This window comes from Boleophthalmus pectinirostris, unplaced genomic scaffold (genome assembly GCF_026225935.1).
Source record: "Boleophthalmus pectinirostris isolate CB_2022bp ecotype Guang Dong unplaced genomic scaffold, ASM2622593v1 HiC_scaffold_14, whole genome shotgun sequence".
NCBI lineage: Eukaryota > Metazoa > Chordata > Actinopteri > Gobiiformes > Gobiidae > Boleophthalmus > Boleophthalmus pectinirostris.
Genome location: NW_026571047.1, coordinates 11,283,160 through 11,305,216, shown reverse-complemented (window position 1 = coordinate 11,305,216; position 22,057 = coordinate 11,283,160). Strand labels below are relative to the sequence as shown.

Below are 22,057 nucleotides of genomic sequence, written 5' to 3'. Positions count from 1 at the left end.
TCTCACAAAAGTACCTCCCTTGCCCTGAACCCTGCCATCTATCATATAATATTTGACTCTTCTAATCCTCTATTCTTCCAGCACTTTTCTGTGCACAGATGCGTATGCGTGTGGACAGGCAAGTGCTGTGAGGAGGCATTGACCCATCACCGCCTCTGATCCATGTCTGCTGCACATCAATACACATTCATCTGCACTTGTTTCACCCCGGGCTACTGTAGGCTAGCGGCTCAGCTACCCCAACCTCCACACAGACAACACTTTGTCCAGAGCACTCACTCTAGCACTGACACCCTACACCGGCCCAGACATCTGATGGAACCCCCTCCCTGCTCACTACACTCCCCTCCCTCCTTTGTGTGTGATTAGTCTGTGTTTAAGGTGTTCCAAATGTCACTGGTCACCGATCCTTCCTATACACCATTCATTAAGTTGTGATTTAAAGGAAAGGCTACAATTATCCCCCGTGTCCCACAACAGTGTTCTGTCTATTTTAGTCACAATGGACAGAGTGATGGAGAAGACTGGGGGCATTGTCAGTGCAAGAGTTTGACATAACACTGTGGTGTGATGCATTTTGGGAAATCCCAGTAGAACTAACCATTTAGGGGCATAAGTGTATAATACAGATTTATATGTGGATTTGAAAAAAACATTTGAAAACACAAACCAAATGTGACCTTTATATACCATACACACAATGTATATGTGACTTTATTCTCAAATAAAAGAAAAAGTGTCTATAGGTTTAATGTTATTTGCACTGATTTGCATACAGCCTGTGTATATATAGTTAGAATTTAGAAAAATAATTTAAAAAGAAGTCAGGCCTGGAATTATTCCGTTTTGTATTTGATAGATATTTGATTATATGTGTAAGTAGCTCCTCACAGTAAATAGTCACTTTGAAGTAGTGTGCAATATAAGTTTGCTGTGAGTTTATAGGCCAAAAGTGCACAAAGGACGGCACTGTGGTGTGGATTTCATGCAGCCTTTAAAAGTGATTGAAGCTGGGATTGGTGCTGAGTGGCAGCGGCGCAGGATGGAACCAGATCCCCAGACTGATGAGCGCTCTAATAGGCCTGTCTAATGTATCATCGATGGATTGACTGCCGTCTCGGAGGAGGCGTTTCGTTGGATTTGCGCAGATGAATTTCTGGGAAGTGAAATACAGTTGTGGTGTCTGGGGTGAGAAAATACGCCCTCTATGGGCAGAAAGGATGTACAGTGAAGATCAGCCCAAAGCGATACACAGGAGCATTTCTCATGCGCTCACTGTCCTCTCTCTCTTTTCCGCTCTCAGCCAATCTGCGCGCGGTGACGCTGAGCAAAGGCAGGATCTAGTCTTGCTCCATCGTCGTATTTAACACACCCACCAGTTCCACACATGCTACAGAGGTGCGTTCTTCTGCCCGCCTCTTCGCGCTTGGATTTAGCCCGAGCTCTTACCTGTGGGCCGACTAGTTTTTCTGGGGGAGTTTCCTTGGGAAGGAACATGACTTATACCAAACTCGCTTTTCCGGGATAACTAATTCTCTACAGCTCACGAATCGCACGAATTCGAAAGCTCTATGCGCGCAGCTCCCTCGTGTCACTTTACGTGGCTCCTCGCGCAGTGGAGAGGCACTGGGCTGTAGGATGTGGCTGTGGAGTGGACCAACGAGACCTGCTTTACCTGGACGATTGCGGATGGTTTTACGCGCGTGAGAGAACACTGAAAACAAGTGCGAATCCAAAGTGTTGACACTGAATCCTTCACTCAAGACGGCCAGCGAAGATGGCTCCTATGTGTTTAATGTGTACTTCATTAGATTGGCGTCCAGTGTGATCAACATCATTAGCGATGTAGTCAGCCTCTTCATCTGCGTGCTCATCATCTGCAGCAAATACTCGCATCTGCTCAAGCGCGAGACCATGAAGATGATCCTGCTGCGTAAATTCCGCGTGCTCATTCTGATGGTGTTCTTGGTCGCCTGCTCCATGCACATCATGATCGACCTGCTGCCCAAGCTGGAGCGCAGCGGCAACAGCGGCTGTTCCTGCTCGCACACGCCGAGCGAGGAGCCTCAAAACTGGGCCAAGCAGAGCTGGCCTAACAAGCACACGCTGCGGATCCTCCAGGACTTTAGTAACGAGCCCAACTCCAACGTGTCCTCGCATTCACTGGATAGGCTTCAGGGCGCAGGGGACAAGAAGCAATCCCTCCGGAGGATGGAGATGCACGTAGCGGACAGGAAGCGCCCCCTCATCCAGGACGCGGCTGTCACCAAGAACGTGCCGCCCAAAGGTTCAAGGTTGTCCGCGCTGTTCGATCACCCGTTATACAAAAGAGCCCTACCAACGCTAACAGACGAGGACACGCTGTTTAACGTCAACACGGACATCCGATTTAACCCCAAAGTGGCGGACGAGACAGAATGGTAACCAAATATTAGCCTAGTGTTTATCGGTCACTCAATGGGCCTGTTATTAAATTAGTGTGTCAGATGCTTTTATCTGACCATCTGAATGATTACTGTATAATAAGTAGACTCACTGTGTTTCACTGTCCACGCTTTGCTACCCTTGAGCTGAGCATCTCTTAACTTGACCATTGTTGAAACACAAGCTTAGCAATAGGTCAAATACAAAGTTCATCACATGATTAAATATTCCAAATCTCCTACAGCCCTATATGCAGGTATTATTCATGCACAACAACCCTAAACCAAAGTAACACCTCTTAGTCGCACATATGCATGCCTCTTTTTTAATTTGTCTCAGCAGCACAGCCTCTAGTTTATCTCCCTGCAATCACATCAATTCATCAAGCTGTTGCACAACACCTGCCCGCCTTACCTAAATAAATCAATGTTCCAACTCTGTCTCACTTATAATTTATTTTTCTTCTACTCACAGGAACGAGCAAATTGGAGTGAAAGAGTTAAGCCCGACTGGAGAGCTCACGCCTGATTCCTACCCCAACTGGCTGCGCTTCCATATTGGGATTAACAGATACGAGCTGTACGCCAGACACAACCCTGTCATAGATGCTCTCCTCAAGGACCTGGTCACCCAAAGGATCACAAGTGTGGGTGAGTGAAAGGCCAGAGCACGGGTCAAAATCACACCTACACTGCACATGCCAACGCCACACAGCTGCTGGTGGTAAACTTGGAGAAGAGCACAAGTTCAACTTGAATAGATAATGCAATGTACTGTGGGAAGTAGGGTCATTTAGTGACACAAGGGAGTACATGGCTTGGATTATCTCTTGTTGTAAAACCCTTTGCATGTTATAATAGCCATAAAAGTAATTAAGTAAATTGATATTGTGTAATTCACATTAATGTCTTTTGTAAAGCTTATAGTTAAATTTGTTTATTAAAAATAATTGAGACATAATTGAGGTCTTAATTGAGGGATTAGGGCGTTGTAGTTACTAAACCTGGATCATCTTTAATAAACTTTGCCTATTATGAATCAAGTCTTTGTTCATGCATTATTAAAGCAAATTAAGGTGTAGTATTTGTAAGGTAGTACCATTTTTATAACTGTCATATACGTGCGTTGGCCTCTTGTCACATAAACTTCTTCTTAAATAGGTTTTCTTCGCAGTAGGTCTACTGTACTGTAAAACACTGGGCTGAGAGGGTGCAGATATGTGAAAGTTATAATGCACTTTCCAAACAGGTCTGCAGGTTTTCAAGTGCAATGAAATATGACATTTGTGTAGTTTAAAAAGTTGTTTTAGATGTTGTTATAATATTGCGTAAGGCATAATGTACATGATAATGCACTAGCGATGGAAAAAGAGGTATTGTTATTGTGCCTAAATATTTAACATTTAAGTTATAAGGCAATTTTTAAAGATGATAAGAAAGTACAAAAATTATATAGTGTTGTCAAAATGTATTTTTAAAATGATTTTACCCAGGGTGACAAATGAATACCTGATTTAAAGGTGGTTGTGGAGTGTCCTACAAATGTGTTTCTTCATAGAGATGTTATTGCTTTGTCTGGAATGTTTCACAGTATGTTTTCATCTATTTCATCTGTTTTCATCTAGACCAAACCAGATCAAGTTACAAGTCAGATCTGTGGAAAGGCAACCCGCCCGCTCACTGTTAGAATGCCTGTTTTTCTAGGTATTTTAGAGCTATAAAACCACCTGTAATTGAATAAATGTAAGATAGAGCTGTTTAATGTCATATAGTGGAACATTCTAAGCAGAAAAATGACATAGAAACAAGAAGGTGATCATATATAATCGCCATTTTAAATTTAAAATGTGGTGAAATTTCATAATCTGTAATATATCAAAAATGACAACCAACTTCCTGTTCCGCTTTTAGTCTGCTCCTGTACCTTTTGTCAGGTGTTGTTAACGTGCTATAAGTGAAGCTATACTCAGAACAATGTGTGCAAAAATGCAGTCCCCCTGAGTAATTCCCAACTGGGTGTGTGGGTTTTGAGCTGTCTGCGGGGGGAGGGGAAGGGGGGCACCTGATGCTTGATGGACAGGTGAGCTCCTGTCTGCCAAACAAGCCCGCAGTTACATATGAGATTAGAACTGAACGGAAAGTCTATTTAACTCCATCTGCCTGTCTCGTGAAACCAAGGAAATCATAGCGTAACACAGTTCCAGCCCCAATGCATCCTGGGAGAATATAACGAGCAATGACTATGATAGAGGATAACTGACAGGTGTATTTCAGTGTTGTAAAATACTAGTACACACCAAAGTGGTACTGTTTTCTTTGGATACTTTTTTGTGCTTTTTTGAAAACAGTTGTATCATCTTGCGTTTTGGCTGAGTTCACTTCTTAAATTCCAATGGACTCAAGGTCGCTCCTCTTGCTCTAAAGTGATTGCAGATTTTAGATATATCTGCCAATGACTAAGCTTTGGCATGCAGCAAGTATTAAAGGGAAGACATGCATTTTTAACTTATTAAAACAGGTTGACCTCCAGATTCAAAGGAAAAATAGGGCGTGCTTCAACTTTTATCATGAGTAAATGTACAAAATATGTTTAAGATATAACACAAAGCAAAAAAGTAAGCAGTCTAACTTAGATTATATTCTTGTGATCCAATTTTGGGATTTAAACTGCACATTTTTGAATGACTGATTTAGATCAAACATGAAATTGACTCCTATGTGTTTGAGTTGTATTGTCAGAACTTACTTTATCATACAAAAATTGGTCTTTTGTTGTCTTGTCAACACTCAGAAACTTACAAACAAACAAATGTCTATGTATATTGTTGGGTTGTCATGATATTAAACATTGACAATAATTGATCTCAATGCTGATTTTGCAACAACTATTGTATAAAAAAAATCTTTTATCTTTCTATGTAATCATATAGAAGTTCTGATATAGCTCAGGATCAAAGTTCAAATTTTGCCCTGTTTACATTTTCATTACTATCTGATTTTTTATACTTTTGATAACCTTAATACACTGATAAACGGACGGTGTATTTTCCATCGTTTACAAAATAGTTCTGTTAGCACGTTTTGCATGTGTCATAGCAATAAATGTCTATTCAAAGGTTCATCTGAGAAAAAAAGCCACAAACCTGGCATATTCAAATCACTAATACCACACGCAAATGAGTTTCAATCCAGGAAAATTTTACAGGTTAGTTAGAGGAAGTGTTTTTAGAATATCTGTTAAAGATTCCCTACCCAAACATTTCCTCCTCAGCACCCGTAACAGAGGCCTTTGCTGTCAGTTAGCATTTTTTGGTTTGGACAACTCCTGATCAAACTCAAGCACTAATTTATTGTGGACCACTATAGCAAACAATGAATGAATGAGTAAATAAATAAAGATTCACTGTGTAACTTTTTTGTAGGGGACGTGCGACGTGCTTGTCTCCATGTTGTTTAATTGCAGTTATTCAATTACAAGTGTTTTCATTGCAAAAAAGATACCTTGAAAAACATGCATTCTTATATATTTTTACAGTGAGAGTGGTCGCCTCTGCGCAGATATGACCTGTAACTCGGTGTCATTGCATTCCAGCTCATTCTAGTCTGCCTTTATATTAAAACTAGATATAGAATCTATAGTTATTGTGCTTTCAATCTTAACAGAGCTCCACTCCCTGGCTGGTCAGTTGAGGAATTTCCTTCTCTTCTATCTTTATACTTAAGCAATAGGCCCGACTCTCCCTGTGTCTGCTTTCTCCCGGTGGATAGACGAAGCCGTTCTCAGCGTCTGTATCCAGCTAAGTACATGCTGGCTCCATAATTACAGAGCTTTCACACAGGCCCGGGGCAGAATACCAATACAAGCCAACAGCACATGCTTATTATCTCAACTTAAGAATAGTGGGCGCTTTATAGGTTCAAAGTGCTTGTGTTTGTCAATGAACGCGCACAAGAGATCGATTTAATAAAGGCCTTCATCATGGAAGTAAGTTAGGCCGTAGTAGTAGTAGTGTTTGGATACTGTAAACTCCACTAGTGAATTTTTAGTTTTTTTGTATCTAACAATGCTGACTAGTTAAAATCATGTAATTTTAAATGTTTTAAAGCTGGGATTCCCAAATTAGGGTCTGTGTTTTCTGCTGGCCTTATATTTAAGCTGCCAAAAAAAGACAGGTTGAGACATTCACATTTTTATAAATACTTAATTTTTAATGCTTTGTCTAAAATGTCCCACACTATTGCGTTAAATTTATCGATCTTGCTTTTATCCAATTACGGGTTCTTTTACTGCTTAAAAACATGTTTTCTCACTGTGAGCAGAGTCTCCTTTCAACAGATCCGACCTGTAACTTGGCGTGTGTGGTGTCTCCATGGAGATAAGTTCAATGCCATACCATGGAGCATTACAGTCAAAGGTATAACATCTTCATAGAGACAAGCAGGTTGTGAGTTTCCACCACAAAAGTTACATTGCCTTTAAATGTTTTAGGCAACTATAAAAAAATATATATAAAATGATAATACATTTTAAATTGAATTATTACAATATTTTAATTAGCTGGGACGCTGCAACCTGCTTTAAAGTAACTCAAAACGTAATATTTTAACTGCATGCTTGTAAATGTATTTTCTGTATTTCAAATATTTATCCCAGACATAATTTCTCCCTCAATTATTTTAGTCAGTATTTTTAGTATACTGCTAATTCACAAACAACTAAAGCATGTAGATTATACTCAGATAACCTTGTCACTTGATGTTACCACCTTGAAAATCTGTTCTAAGTTTGTTGTAGTTAATTGAAGTTGAATGAACTGAATGTTTTCCATGTAGTAACCCCCTGGTGCAGCATTTTCAGGTAGGCTGAGCCCCAAATCGATGGCTGGTCTTTGTAAACACGTCCCTGTCTCTGTGATTCCCGTATGTAAAAATAAATGAGGGAATTGATTGCACAGGTTGTACTACTGGCAAAAGGCCACCGAAAACATTGTTCCTGATCGATCTGCGGCTGCTCGCCTCAGATCTTTTTGGAAAAATTTCAGGCTTGTACAATGTTCAGAGCAGAGTCCCACGAGGGCTTTCACAATGCATTATCATGGTGGAGGACTGAAGGGGACAGGGAGAGAGAAAAGAATGAAGAGAGGGAATAGAGGAGAGGAGAGAAGAGAACAAAGAGAGGGAGAGGAGAGTGCGAGAAGAGAGGAATATAGAAGAGAAGGAGGCAGAGAGAGAAGGAGAGAGAGGAGAGTGAGAGAAGAGAGGAATATAGAAGAGGAGACAGAGAGCAGAGAGAAAGAAGAGAGCTGAGAGGGACACGACAGATGAGAGAGAGAAGAGAGGAGGAGAGAAAGAGAAGGTGGCAGAGAGAGCAGAGGGTGAGGAAGGAGAAAAGAATAAGACAGGGGGGAGAGAAAGATGATAGAAAAGAGAAGAGGAGAGTGAGAGAGAGATGGGGAGAGAGAGGAGATAAAATACTAGAAAAGAGGATAAGGAGAGAGAGAGAGAGAGAAAGACACTAGAGGAATGGGAGAGGACAAAGATGAGAATGTGAGGAGTGAGAGAAAGAAAGGAAAGAATAAAGATAAGCGGAAGAGAGCGAAGGGGAGAGAGCAGAGAGAAATGCAGTAGAGAAGAAGGCAGAGAGAGAGAAGGAAAGAGAACGAAGAAAGGCAGAGGAGAGAGACTCAAGAGGAAGATAGTCAAGAAGAAGGCAGAGAGATAGAAGGAAAGAGAATGAAGAGAGGTAGAGGAGAGAGACTAGAGAGGAAGATAGTAGAGAAAGAGACAGAGAGAGAGAAGGAAAGAGAATGAAGAGCGCTAGAGGAGAGAGACGGGAGAGGAAGATAGTAATGAAGAAGGCAAAGAGAGAAAAGGAAAGAGAACGAAGAAAGTAGAGGAGAGAGACGGGAGAGGAAAACAGTAGAGAAGGAGGGAGAGAGGAGAGAAAGACGAGAGGGAGAGAGGAGACAGAGAAAAGGAGAAAGAGAAAAAAAAGGTTAAAGAGGACAGAAAGAGAAGAGATGGAGAGAGAGGAGATAAAACAGTAGAGAGATGGTGAGAGTAGATAAAATAGAAGAGGAGAGAGAGATGGAGAGGGAGAGAAAGAGCAGTCCGTCCTTCACCTCCTCACTCTCCTCTCCTGTCAAACAAAGCGCGGTGGCAGAGTCATTTCAGAGAGCACACTCACTAACATGGATAAACACTGGTTCAGCTACACAACAGCCCGAGGACCTCATTTCATTGGCTCACACTGATTCTGTAATACTTTGGTGGTGGTATATGCGTTTTTGTCGTTTCGTTAAATCTTAAAAACGCGAAAAACAAAACTAGTTCATTTTAAACCATCTGCAATTGTCCAAACTGATTCACTCACTTCCTTCATGCATTCCAAGCATTCTAATTGTTCACCGCAATGTGTTTAGAAGCTCTTTTCACAACTGTCAGATACCAGAGTGGAGTTTTGCCATGATGGTAAAGGTAACAATTACCGGATAAGTAAGTGCTTTGTAGTTATATGCAAATAGCACACATCTCAGTTATTTTGAGCTTAAGAACTGCTTATACAATATATCTGTACCCGGGCCAGACACATTTAGCTCAAATATATGTGGAAAAAGTGCAGGACCTTTACCTCCTGTAACAGATGGTGATGTAAGCCAAACAGTCAGTAGTACTACAGTATATGTGTTATACTAAAACATACTTCTAACCTGTAAAGTATCTTAATTTCCTCCACAAACAACAAAATCTCCTGTCTTATTCTGCTTAAAAACTTCTGACCCCTGTAGTTTAGATCTGTACAAACATGCTCTGAAATGTGACTCGTTTTTGTATTTGTTTGCCAGTTCACATTACAGTCTTTTTGCCAATTCTTCTGGACACGTTTCAAAACTTTGAACAGAAAACTGCGAATCGAATCACAATGCTCGTCTGAAAAATTGCAGTCACACTTGTTCCCATATCGTGCTGACCTATGTAGACTCTATTGACAAAAAGAGAACACCATGACTTTTGATTGCTTAAACTCATGAACACTGATTGAAAAAACACAATAGGGGATTTATTGCGGATAGACTAGGTTAGGCTTTTGATGAGCAACTTAAAGTCAGATAATAAAAATCTTCCTATGATGTTCCTTTAATTTACATGTCTTTTCTAACTTTAATAATACAGTAGCTATCACAGGGTGTGTTACTAAAAAAATATTATCATTAAGTGTTTTGTACTTGGTAGGTGTGCCTCTTTTAAAGAATCCTACAGTAATTGAGTATGCCCAAAATACTAAGTAGTAATTTTAAGTTTAATTTTCTTGTATTATTTTTTCTTTTTTCTTTTTCTTTCCATTGTCAAACCAAAGTTGCTCCCGATGCTGCGTGCGTTTTACATTACATACCAGCTGTTCCTTATCACATTTTAACCCTATTTTCCATATACATTAATTTATATGTGCTTTACAATGCACTTAAAATTAATATATATGCATTGAAAATTTGTGTTTTTGACCAACAGGTATGAAATCTGGAGGCACACAACTGAAACTCATCATGACTTTCCAGAACTACGGACAGGCCTTGCTCAAACCTATGAGGTAAATGACACTACTGTTTTAGATTTAAGATATGTATATATATATTTTTTGTAATTTCTTATTTTCAAAGACAATTTTCCAGTGGATTTTGAAAACTTTAGTTTACTCCAATCTCAACTTTGTCCTTGAAACTTTCATCCCGTCTCTGTGGTGATATCAAATAGCTTTCATTTCTGGCCAGTCTTGATTTTTCCACTCTGTGCTGGTGGTTTTGCTGTGTCAGAGATGCATAGGGGCCCACCTCATTGGCTCCTGTAGATGACCTAGCATATTTTAAAAGCAGTTTTTAAGTCGCTCTACCCAAACGCGTATCATTTCATGGCTCATCTGAGGTATTGATCCGGCGATTGTGGTTGGTACAAATGGCGGTGATGACAGCAGAGAATTATGAGCGTAATATTGTCTTGTTCAAGCAGTGTTCTGTTTAAAGGTCCTATATTACACTAAATGGATTCTTGTGAGTTTTAGGCCATGTTATAATGCTGTTATCTCATCACAAACATACATGGAGTTGAGTTTTGTTTCATTCACACATGTTTGAGTAACCCTACATTATTAGTCTGTCTACATCTCTAAAGCTCAAAATGCTCTGTTCTGCCTTGTGATGTCATTAAGCATTAGTTTCCAAGTTACCTTTTACCTTTAGTTCAGTAGAAATTAATAATTCCATACTTGTGTTGATCCAAGTAATTCTCGTGAAGGTGTTTGAAGTTTTAAAACACAGTGGAGCACTTTCTGTATTACCACATGACATCACAAGGTGGTTTGAGAGAAGAACAAAGTCTAAATATGCAGGATCTGTTGTGTGTTTAACATGTGTGAATGAAACAAACCACAACTCCAGGTATGTTTTTGATGAGGAAAATCAGAAAAGAGCGTAACCCTTTAAAGGGTTCTGCCACCTGCTTGATTGAGATGTTATTTCTTTGCCTGGAATGTTACACAATATGACATTATCATAACTATTTTGTGTTTATTCAAATACTATTAAATCCTGGAGAAACATACCTTCTTACTGAGGTACAATTACTAGATTACTGCCAGGCAAAGAATAACATCCTCCAAGAGAAAAGTTACATAATACACCTTTATAATAAAAGCTATTTTGTATGTGTTTTCAATGTTGAAAGTTGTTATTAAAGGGTGTTGTGAATTAGTTTGCGTTGTTAGTGGTATAATGCTTTTTAAGTCATATAATTGAGGGATATTTTGTCCATTTTAATTACAATGTGTGTGTGTTTTTTTATTACTGTATTTGTGGGTACATAATCTAATTTTAATCACAATAGAGCCAAAGCTCATTCACGATTTTCTAAGAATTACAGACACACTACACATTCTAAGAAAATCAAAGACGTGATTGTCTATGTAATGCTTGGAAAACAATGGTATATTTGCATACAAATGTTGCTGTACTGTCGATCAAACCTAGCAGTTTTTCATTCACATTTAAAATAACAGCTACGTCTCTCACAAAATTTTGATGCCTCTCTGAGCTGGAAAAATCTGCATTTTCTTACACAGCTCCATGTTCTTGGAATCATTTACAGAAAGAATCTTAAACTGAAATCTGTGGTGTCATGTCAGTTCAAGCTAATTTTTAGAAAGGTGGCGAGTGAGACGTGTGAGTGCTTTTCTTGAGAGATACAAATGGTTTTATAATGTGGTATTTTGTGATTTTACTGTTTTGTATTGATTGTGTTGTCAATTAGTTAAATAACAGTAAAATAAAATAAAAATAAATATTGTTGAGGAAATATTGATGGTAAATTATAATGCTGAAACTAACTTAAAGTATTCAAAAATGTAATTAAATAAAAAGTACTTGAGCTGCCATAAATTAATAGCAGAAATCACTTATTAGTAGTTAATTTATATCTATTAATCCAGGTCTTGCCCTGTTTGATTCTGAGTTACACTAGTTCAATCCCAGTGTTTGAACTTGTTGTACTATACTTACTGTACATTATGTAGGTACTGTGAGTTATAAAACAGGCGTTCAGAGCATTTATATGTGTTTAAATCACAATAAAGCCAAAGCCCGTTAACATTAACAGTTGTCTGGGCCAATTCCATAATATTCAAGAGGTAGATTTTCCAGATAATGATGACAAAGATGTTTAAATCCACATTCAAAATTACTGCTAATCCTGTCACAAAATTATAAATGCAGATGTATTGTTGAGAAAAATATTGATGATAAACAATAATATTGAAAATACTACTGTCATTTACGCTATTATAACTCTTAAAAATATTCTAAATGTACACTGTTGTTAAGAAAATACACAGGCTGCAATAAATAAATACAGTAAATAGCAGAAATTATACTTATTAACAGTTAGTCTGTATCTATAAGGAGACGTAGAAGTTATTTATTCAACTTATTACAGCTGAAAACAACTTAGATTTAGTAGATTTTAGTAGACTTGGTTTGATCCTGATGTTGTAGACTTTAGTAGACTTCATCTGGTCCTGTTCTAGTCGTAGTTTAGTCTTAGTTCTGCCCAATTTAATTCTGAGTTCAGTCCTAGTTCATTCCCATTGTTTGAACTTGCTATACTGTACTTACTGTACATTATGTAATTGTTGTTGCGAGTTGTGAGGTGTAATAACATCTAACTGAAGGACATATTACAATGTGTTTAAGTCCACAAATAATGAACTCACAATAGAGATAAAGCCCATTCATTATTAACTAACAGTTGTCTGAGCCAACTCCAGACATAATGACACTTGTTCTAAGAACATCTAAGACGCAGATTTTCCAGGTAGTGATGGCGATGAATGATGAAGACACATTTAAATCCATGTTCAAAATAATAACTAGGCCTGCCACAAAACTGAAATAGCAGGTATATTGCTTAGAAAAATATTGACGATAAATAGTAATATTCAAACTATTTCATGCCATTGACACTGTTACTATAAAAATATTCCAAATGCACACAATTTTTTTTATTATTCTAAGTATTACAGATCAAAACCACTAAAAGATTTGCACTAGAAGTACCTGCGTGAAATATTTAACCACAAAAAGTATTCTATTTGGTTTGATTTTGATTTTGTAGACTTCAGTAGACTTGGCGTGGTCCTGCTCTAGTCTCTGTTTGAACTTTCTTTGTGTACACAATGTACACTGTGCAGTCACTGTGTGCTCTGAAACAGGTGTATGTCGCGTCAGAGTTTAACAATCCTCTTAAGCGATTTTTGATCTCACATAATCACAGTTATTAAAGGGTGTGTTACTCAAAACATTAATACCTTTTTTGTCTTTTTGTCTGGTGCTTTCTGTTGTAAACGTAACTCCTTAATGCTAGAATGTTTTTCCTGTTCACCCATCCCTTAAGAAATGCAACCGCAACAGCATAAGTAGCTTTTATCACCTATCATTAATGGGTTTATTTTAAATGGGTGTGCTCCAATAATTATAGTCCAGCCTTTACCTGCGAAACAAACTTTGCGGATGATGTGCGTATATACGTGCGTGCATGTGTGTGTGTGTATGTGTGTGTGGGTTGTAATTACATGTCATCATTACAGTAAGAACAATTATTACAAATACAGAAACCAGTTGGAATGGTCATCTGTTGGCCCACCCAGTTTTTGCATAATATACATGATGACTTTGCTGATTTTATTTTATGTATTTATTTATTTTATTTTATTTTTATTTTATTTATTTATTTTTTCTAATATAGAACTTGTAGTAACCAAGATATCTGACAAATCTTTTGAAGTTTGCCCCATACCTTTCCAACAGCTGTGGTACAGATCTGACTTTCTACCATCTCCCTTTAGACTTAAGCCAGGCGTAATTGCAGGGAGCTTTGTGTTCGTCAGTGCGGCTTCTGTTCTTGCTTCATCTCCTCTCGAAGCCTCGTTCAATTACGATTTGAGAACCTCCGAGCGCTAAACTACTTATTACCTGCTGTCTCATACAAAGAGGTGAGCACTTGGCTGCATTTGTTCGATAGATACTGCTCCATTGCTAGATACAGTGTGAAGAATTTCAGCTTCCTGTCATTTTTTCAATGATAGCCCACCCCAGAAGTGGTCTTTTCCTGTAATCCATTTTGATTGGTGGATTAGCATGTCACTCGTGCTTTTGTCATGGTGATTGTAATTTCATTGAAGGTTAATGATTGTGCACTCTGCTTGTTGTTTGGAGGTTAAGTCCAGGGATGATAGCAACAAGTTCTTTTTGTCAATGGGGACAAAGGCTGTTGTAATTACACAATGTGGTTAAATGCAAACAGGAAAATTCAGATTTTTATTTTAAGATGACTATAAATTCTTATCATAGTCATTTTCTAAACAAAAAATATGGGGTAAAAAAAGAAAAAAGTTGCCTTTTGATGGGTGGATTTATTCTGGATCATATCATGTAAAATTCCTTTTCCCTTCTGAACAAAGGTTAGTGCTCTAGGTGAAGAAAAACATCAAAGAATACCTATATCATATGGCCTGGGACTATAGTTATTGTCCTGAATATACCACCTCAGGTTAGAGGAGGCATAGGGTGATAAAAATCTAATCTCTAATCTCTAATTTACTCTACAGCTACAAGTTAAGATTGATTTGCTTTCATAATAATAATAATAATATTCCTTAAGAAGACCTTTCCAGTACTATAAATACTATACTACACTATTTAATCAAACATGTTTTTAATTCTTAACCAATCCACAAACCAAGCTTGCAATTCTGTTTGGAGAAAAGCCAATGTTAGCTGGATGTTGTTGTTGTAGATGTGATTGTGGAGATACACAGAACATTGTCAATACACCTCGTCAGAAAGCTCCGAAAATCTCCAACTTCCTGGCTCCAATCTGAACCGGGACAGAAACACGGAATGACATTTTCCAGAGATGGGGAGAGGGTGATGGGGTTTGGGTGTACATGCTCTGTCAGTCGTGCTTGTCAGAGCAGCCTCCATGTTTGATAATTCCAACAAACTCCAAATAAAAGAAATCTGGCTTGGTCTCCCCCGTCTCAGTGCACTTGATTTCAGTACTACAGAGAAATCGTTTGAGTAGGTCTAGACTGCAATCAGGAGGAGCTACAAAAGGAGCTTTATAGCAGTATGTGTCTATGTACTTTATATTGTAACTTTATATATGTATGATTATAAGTTCATTTTTACATACATATACATATACTGGTATCAGGTATCAGCTCCAATCCACAAGTAATTCCCAGATCAAGTTAGGTATCAGTTCCAGGAAATTGATTTGATCTAATAAGATTATTTATTGTCTGCTGCTGATCCAGAACAACTCTGTATATTTGAATGTATTTTTACTGTGGAGACCCATGATTATTGAAGAATAAATACCATTATCTCTGGTATCAATTAATATTGAAATGGTGAGCAGTGTGAAACAAAACCAACCTAATATAACTTAAAGGTGCACTATGTAACTTTTCTGGTGCTTTGCTTCGTATGTCCTATAGCTTGTCATTAATTATTTGGCATTTATTCAATTGCAGATGTTTTAAATGCTCAGAAAAACTTACTTACTGTGAGTGGGGTCACGTCCACACTAGGGATGGGCATTCGATGAAATGTTCTTAATCGATCGTCGGAAGAATTAACGATCGATTATCGATTAATCATTAACGTTTTTATATTAAAATTATCATCATTATTATTACTATCTGCACTACTAATCTGCATCAATAAATTCAAGTTTACGACATATAAACCGTAACGACTCTAGAGCCACATCAGCCCGTTTGACATTATAATTTGTTTAATTCAGTTTTGTGCAACTCTCACAGAAACGAAACTTAAAACCGCATCGCTAATTTGCATAAACTCAGCGAAGATAAAACTACAGCTCTTGTGTCGCCGATGCGGTCAATTTCTGTAGGATTAAAAGATATGACTCAGTGGAATACAGGTTAGTGTGACCATATTTGCGTTTGTCAAAACCAGGACACCGTACGGGGGGAGGTGAGTCCTCGTCATCGACATTGCGTGACTCTCACCTGACAAAGCTTTTTCCCACTGGACACCGAAACATATGTGCTGCTTTATGCACTGTGCACATGGCCTCCCACTTGTCCCGAACGCAACGGAAAGTGTGGATTTTCTTGTATAAATCATCGTTAAATACACATTTGTGCTTCGGTACATTGCAGACTGACCGACTGTTTGTGTCTCGCTCCTTCTGAGTGCAGAGAGACTACATGTACAGACCTGTTTGGTCACGCTACGCACAGCAACCTACATTCGGTTTGTCGATAAAAATTAACGTAATCGATGAAATTCTTAATGATCAATTATCGATTAATCGATTAATCATGCCCATCCCTAGTCCACACAGATATGACCTGTGACTTAGCCTGATGGTGCCACCTGGTTGTCTCTTTAATGCTATACTGCGGAACATTTCAGACAAAGTAATAACATATCCATGAACACATGCCTGTGGAGTACCGAGCACCATAAATGTTACATAGAGCACCATTAACTTCATAGACCAGTGTATTTGATTTCTTAAGGTCATCTTTCTCCTTTTGGCTTTTACTTAACACCCACACTGTCACAGACTACACATTACTGGACAAATTAGCCCAAATATCGAGTAAAGGAGCTTAAAAGAGTTCCTGACAGTGTTCTCGACACGCATCGCTTCAGATTCCCCCAATCTGCTGGTGTCTCTCTGCACAGTGCATCAAAGAACACACAACTGCAGATCAAAGACGGATCCGGCAGGCCTCTTAATGCTAATGCTAATGTGAGCCAGGCAATCAGGAATGCAGGGGTTTATGGGTAACCACTGGCCCTTGTAGTGTCCTCAGCTGCTTATAGGTCACTGCTGCACATTGAGTATATTGCTGAAACGTGTTTGAAAATATAATAGTACAGAGTAAAGCAGTAAAGCACACACATTAACAATTCATAAAACCTTATTGCTAAATTTACTTCTAATACTTGAAGTAGTATGAAGTAACAATAAAGTCTTGAGTACATTTTTGACTACTTGAGGTATTATGAATAAGTTGCACTGCATTCACCTTGGTTGGCTGAGACAGTTTGTAAATGTTTTCTATCACTATGGAGACAAAAAGGTGGTGCTATTAGGCCGTATTACAGGCCAGTTCTATGTTCCACTCGTAGTAAGAATGCATGTTTTTCAGAGTATTTTTTAGCTATAAAAACACCAGTAATTCAGTAAATACAGTATAGATAGAAGTTTAATTCCATACTGTGGAACATTCCAGGTAAAACATTAACATCTTCCTCATTATTTGAATCACTACTAGTATTTTATAACAATACTTCTAAGCTAGTATATTTTTCCTTTGTTCTAAAGATTCCTGTTGGTTCCTTATTTGTGCTTTCTACCTCACAATCTCGCCCAAATGCCAAAAATCCATTAGCGCGGTTGCCGTATCGATCCTCAGGTACGCAGCCTTTCATCTCATCGCAGAGACAACAATCACTATCTCCCAGGGTTTATTTAGTCCCCCTGTACTTGTGTGGGTGAGCTGGCCACACCTCAACATTAGCTACGCCCAGTGAATCAGCCCCAAAAGGCTATTTGTGGTGCACTCTTCCAGACGCTCAACAACAAACCCAGGCTTAACTAAGTTCAAGTTCATTCACAGACGTTATGCCATTTTAACCAGGAAAAACACTGGCTTTCTGAATCATCACAAAAAATGCATTTGTCATCGTCTGCATCCTGTTGTGATCGTAGCCAGCTGTGAAAATAAAAGCAGATTTTAGCATAATTTTACCACATGTTCAAAGTAAATATTTTGTCTCCGAAACTACAACATAAGGAAGTGAAGATAATGCAGCCATTTGACTTGAGAGAAGATGTATACTAGAAAAACAAGTTGACTTTAAAGGTGCATTATGCAGCTTTTCTGTTGGAACGTTACGTCATTTGCTCGTCTCCATGGAAATTTAATTGCCTTGCCTATGCCTCACAGTATGTCATTAAATTTCTCTAGAGAAAGGCAGTAAACATCACTAGTCGAAGGTACAAGTCAGATCTGTGGAACCCGTGCTGAAAGAGATTAAGATAATTTTTGTATTTTTATATTTACTGAAAGCAAAAATGTTAAGTTAATTTATATAGCAACACCACTTTTTTCTTGTGTGGGCCGACTAAACTCTTTTCGACAGATGTGAAGTAGATTTAATGAGAGGAGCACTACTCAAAAAGTAATTTTAATTTCATACACTGGCATGGATTATGAGATATTGCACTTTTACACCATATCTAACTTTACTGAGTGTGTTTACTGTATTTTTTTGCTTACATTTCCCAGATAAGTTTAGTGTTTCGAAGCACCAGGAACACAAGATATACGTAACCTTTCTGATGCATGGAAAGCACTCAACCCCACACTATATATAGACCTGCATGCATTCCACTTCTGTCAATACTGTTTTGACACCTCCTGTACCCTGACATTTTATTGTATTATTGTGAACACATCTATTTATAGGGGTGCCACTCATGTCATATAGACTCTATTTCACTTTTCGTACCAAATTTCAACCACCAATGCCAACTGTATTGAACCAAATGATAGGCCAATATGTGGTTACAATAGACTTAAAATAGTGTATGCCTCTCACCACAGTATATCTGAGAGTCACCTACTGATTTCAATCAATTTAGCATCAAGGACGTACAAAGTTTTCTATAATATTCCTTATTATTTTAACAGCAGCTCACCTATTGTAGTTCCCGCTAAATTAGCAGTCAGATTGTGTTAAAACCATGCTCAGATTACTAACTAACCTTAGTAACAAAACTTCAGACAGAGCAGTGCGTACTCCCTCCAGGAAATGTTGATGGCATCAGCTACAAAGTATCAACTGGTTAGAATCTTACTTTTTGTGCCCAGTGACCTTGAATCAAATGACCACTACTACTGCAAGTACTGCTACTACCTTGTCTATTTTTCTCCCCAATGCCATGTTTTTGTCAAGTACATAAAAATCCAAAATGTGTGGCTAGAGAAATGCTCCAATGCTGAAGCGTGCTGTTAGCTTGGCAGCGCTGCGTAAAAAGTGTATCTGAAAAGGCACATACCCATTGGGAAGTCCGGCAACAACCCCCTTTGAGGTCCCCTTCAAATCGAAATAACACTAATACAGTACGTGTGCTTTGGCTGTCAGGATGTGCGAGTGGGTTTGTGTACACTTTGTAGATGTGAAAGGAAAGGACGCCCTGTGCTACTATCAAGTCAAGGATTTTTGACACCTTGTCTAATAGCAGGGCTGCTGAAAAAGTATGTTGGTTGACCGGTGAATAATAAGTGAGAAACTAGGGTAAATATAAAATCAAGTTATATAGTTGCACAATCAAAAATAAGTGAGAAAGAATAGTCAGTTTTATGTAAAGTGAGGATAGTAAAAACAGCTGAATTAGATTTTTCAGATTTTAGTTTTTTTTTTTTTTTTTTTTTTGTAAAATATATTTCAGATTTTTTTTTAGTGGCATATTGAAAAAAAAAAAAAAAAAAAAATATATATATATATATATATATATATATATATATATATATATATATATATATATATATATATATATATATATATATATATTTTTTTTTTTTTTTTTTTATAAATATATACAATTCTCAATTTTCTGTCTAGAACCACAAATTACTTGACACTTTCTTGCATATTTGGACAATAATAACAATAATATATGTTTTGTTTATTTATTTTTATTTTTTCAAACTTACAGTAATAATATTTGTACAAAATGTCCCTGCATAAGAAAATTTGTAATAAAATTAAGTTTCAAAGTGACAGTGAGTTAATTACATAAACTTTGGAATATTTTACTTTCAAATTTTTTAACAATATTCAATAGTGATGAATTTATGTACTAGCTTTACAATGGACAGGAAGTCTCACAAAGCCTACTATCAGATAAGTTGTTGACAAATCTGACAGGAGGAAAAATGACCAAGAGGAATATAATGCTCTTCCGCTGGCCTCACTCACCTTTAATTGTATTACCTGTCAATCAACTCACTCCTGCTCCTGTCCTGCTCCAATCAATGCTCCAATTCCTGCTGGAGATGTATATATAAACAGTATGTCCCTCCCCCTGCTGGGCGATCCATATCCGCTCTGGGATTGGTCGGTGACATTTGATTGACACTTGGGGGAGACGCAGTGGGGGAGGCGGGATAATGTCACCTAGTTTACGTCAATAATGTATCGACATAGGGCGGAAAACAGCCCGGGGCGAGTGGCTAAGCTAACGGTGAAATCTTAGCATCAGCATACAGGCAGGAGACAGAGACTGATGGAGGAAAGATAGCAGGGAATAAATATAAAATACATTTGTTTAAGACTTGCATAAACATCGGTTTGGTTGGAAAACATTTTTAGGAAGTTAAGTTTTAGAAAATGTTTGTAAAATCACAGAAGAGCAGGGCTTTGTTAACTTAGACTTAGACAAACTTTATTGATCCACAAGGGAAATTATTTAAAATATTCACTTGCAAAGATTTTATGGCACTAGATAGCTATTAAACACAGGTATACGCTTTAGTACTTAACCCCTAACAGGAATAAGCCATATATTGCAGACTATAATTCATAAATAGTTCATAGCAAAAAAAATATAGTGACCAAATATCATCAGAAATATGGTTTTCAAATGTATTTTCATAACATAATGAGTGTCCAATTATTAGCTATGGCCCTTTTGCATCATGTCTAGGTTTATTCAGGGCAATTTCAGATTTTTTATTTTTATTTTTTTCTATCATGTTACAACGTTCCCTCACCAAAAACACGCCTGAAGTGGTTTTATGTGTCATCTATGCATGTTTCAGTAATTTAGCAATCTTTCTCAAGCCCTAACTAAGATTCTGTCCAATGCTCAACCCACAAGCTTACGTCATCCAAGCTCAAACTTGACAATTCTCCATAAATATACAAAAACATGATACAAAACTGTACACACCTTGAGAAACCTGATGCGATGTGCTCTAGTTTCATTAGTGGGATGTACGTGGATTGTGTTGTGATAGCGCTCTGAGGGGATGTAATTTAGCGCGGAGAGCAAAGGGAGGGGAGTACAAGTTTTCTGATGGGCAGAAAGCATTCTTACCCACATTGTATAGATCCACATTTCATTGCTGTTAAAACTGTCATGACCTCTCCTGTATGTCATATACTTCTAAACAATTCAGATTTTTCATGATATTACACAGACTTAGTTTCACAATTGGTATTGACTTTCAGTAACAACTAACTCCCTAGTGGTTTAGGTAATATTCTTTTAGCAGCTTGCCCTATTTCACAATGGACTGTTGAAAAAGTCCTAGACAAAACTATGAATGGGGGAGCTATTGTTCCTTCACCTTACACAATCTTTCCTATAAATCTTTTCTTATATTAAATTTATTTTTTGGCTGGAAAACATTTTCCCATTCAAAATATTCAATAATATAAATACACAATACATTTCTATTATATTATATAAATTTGATAATGTTTTGAAGTTGAAGCAAATGGAACAGACTGGTCTACATTTCACACAACAATGTTACTTCCCGTCCATCCTGTTGCCTTAGAAACAGTTTGTTTTCAAATTGTGTTTTTGAATGGGACCAGTGACATCCCTTGCCAGTTTTTTCCGGGCAAGATATTTCTTTTCACTCTGCAATATTGTTTTGCAAGATTTGTTACTTTGTCAAGCTATGAAAACAGCAATGTTCCAACCCACTCAGCCATAGCCTCATCTTACATTAGAACAGTAATAATTGGGCACAGAGGTAGCGGCAGTAATTAAAGCAAACACGCCTGGAGCAGCGTACAACAGAAAGGCGTCAATAAGGCTACAGTGATTCCATTTGCATTCATTACCAGCTTTTAGGGAGCGCTTGATTCGACTAAAGGTTACATCTGATACATGTGTAATCAGAAAGGCCCGGGCACGCTCCAATCAACACAATATTCAAATGGGGAAAAAGTATTACTCGTGCTAATTGTACAGTTACAATATTGGGATTCCATTTAAGAGTTATTAATGAGATTAGGTCGTGT

The 22,057-nt window shown here is 37.8% G+C and overlaps 1 protein-coding gene across 1 annotated transcript in view; it reads left to right on the top strand.

Moving 5' to 3' along the window:
- Positions 1 to 1,397: 1,397 nt before the first annotated feature.
- fam20cb (FAM20C golgi associated secretory pathway kinase b) overlaps positions 1,398 to 22,057 on the top strand; it is a 70,042-nt gene continuing 49,382 nt past the window's right edge. The window contains exons 1-3 of the mRNA XM_020924141.2: positions 1,398 to 2,420; positions 2,899 to 3,074; positions 9,933 to 10,011. Coding sequence (XP_020779800.1) covers positions 1,915 to 2,420; positions 2,899 to 3,074; positions 9,933 to 10,011 — 761 coding nt within the window. The 5' untranslated portion in view covers positions 1,398 to 1,914. The remainder of the gene's footprint in view (positions 2,421 to 2,898; positions 3,075 to 9,932; positions 10,012 to 22,057) is intronic.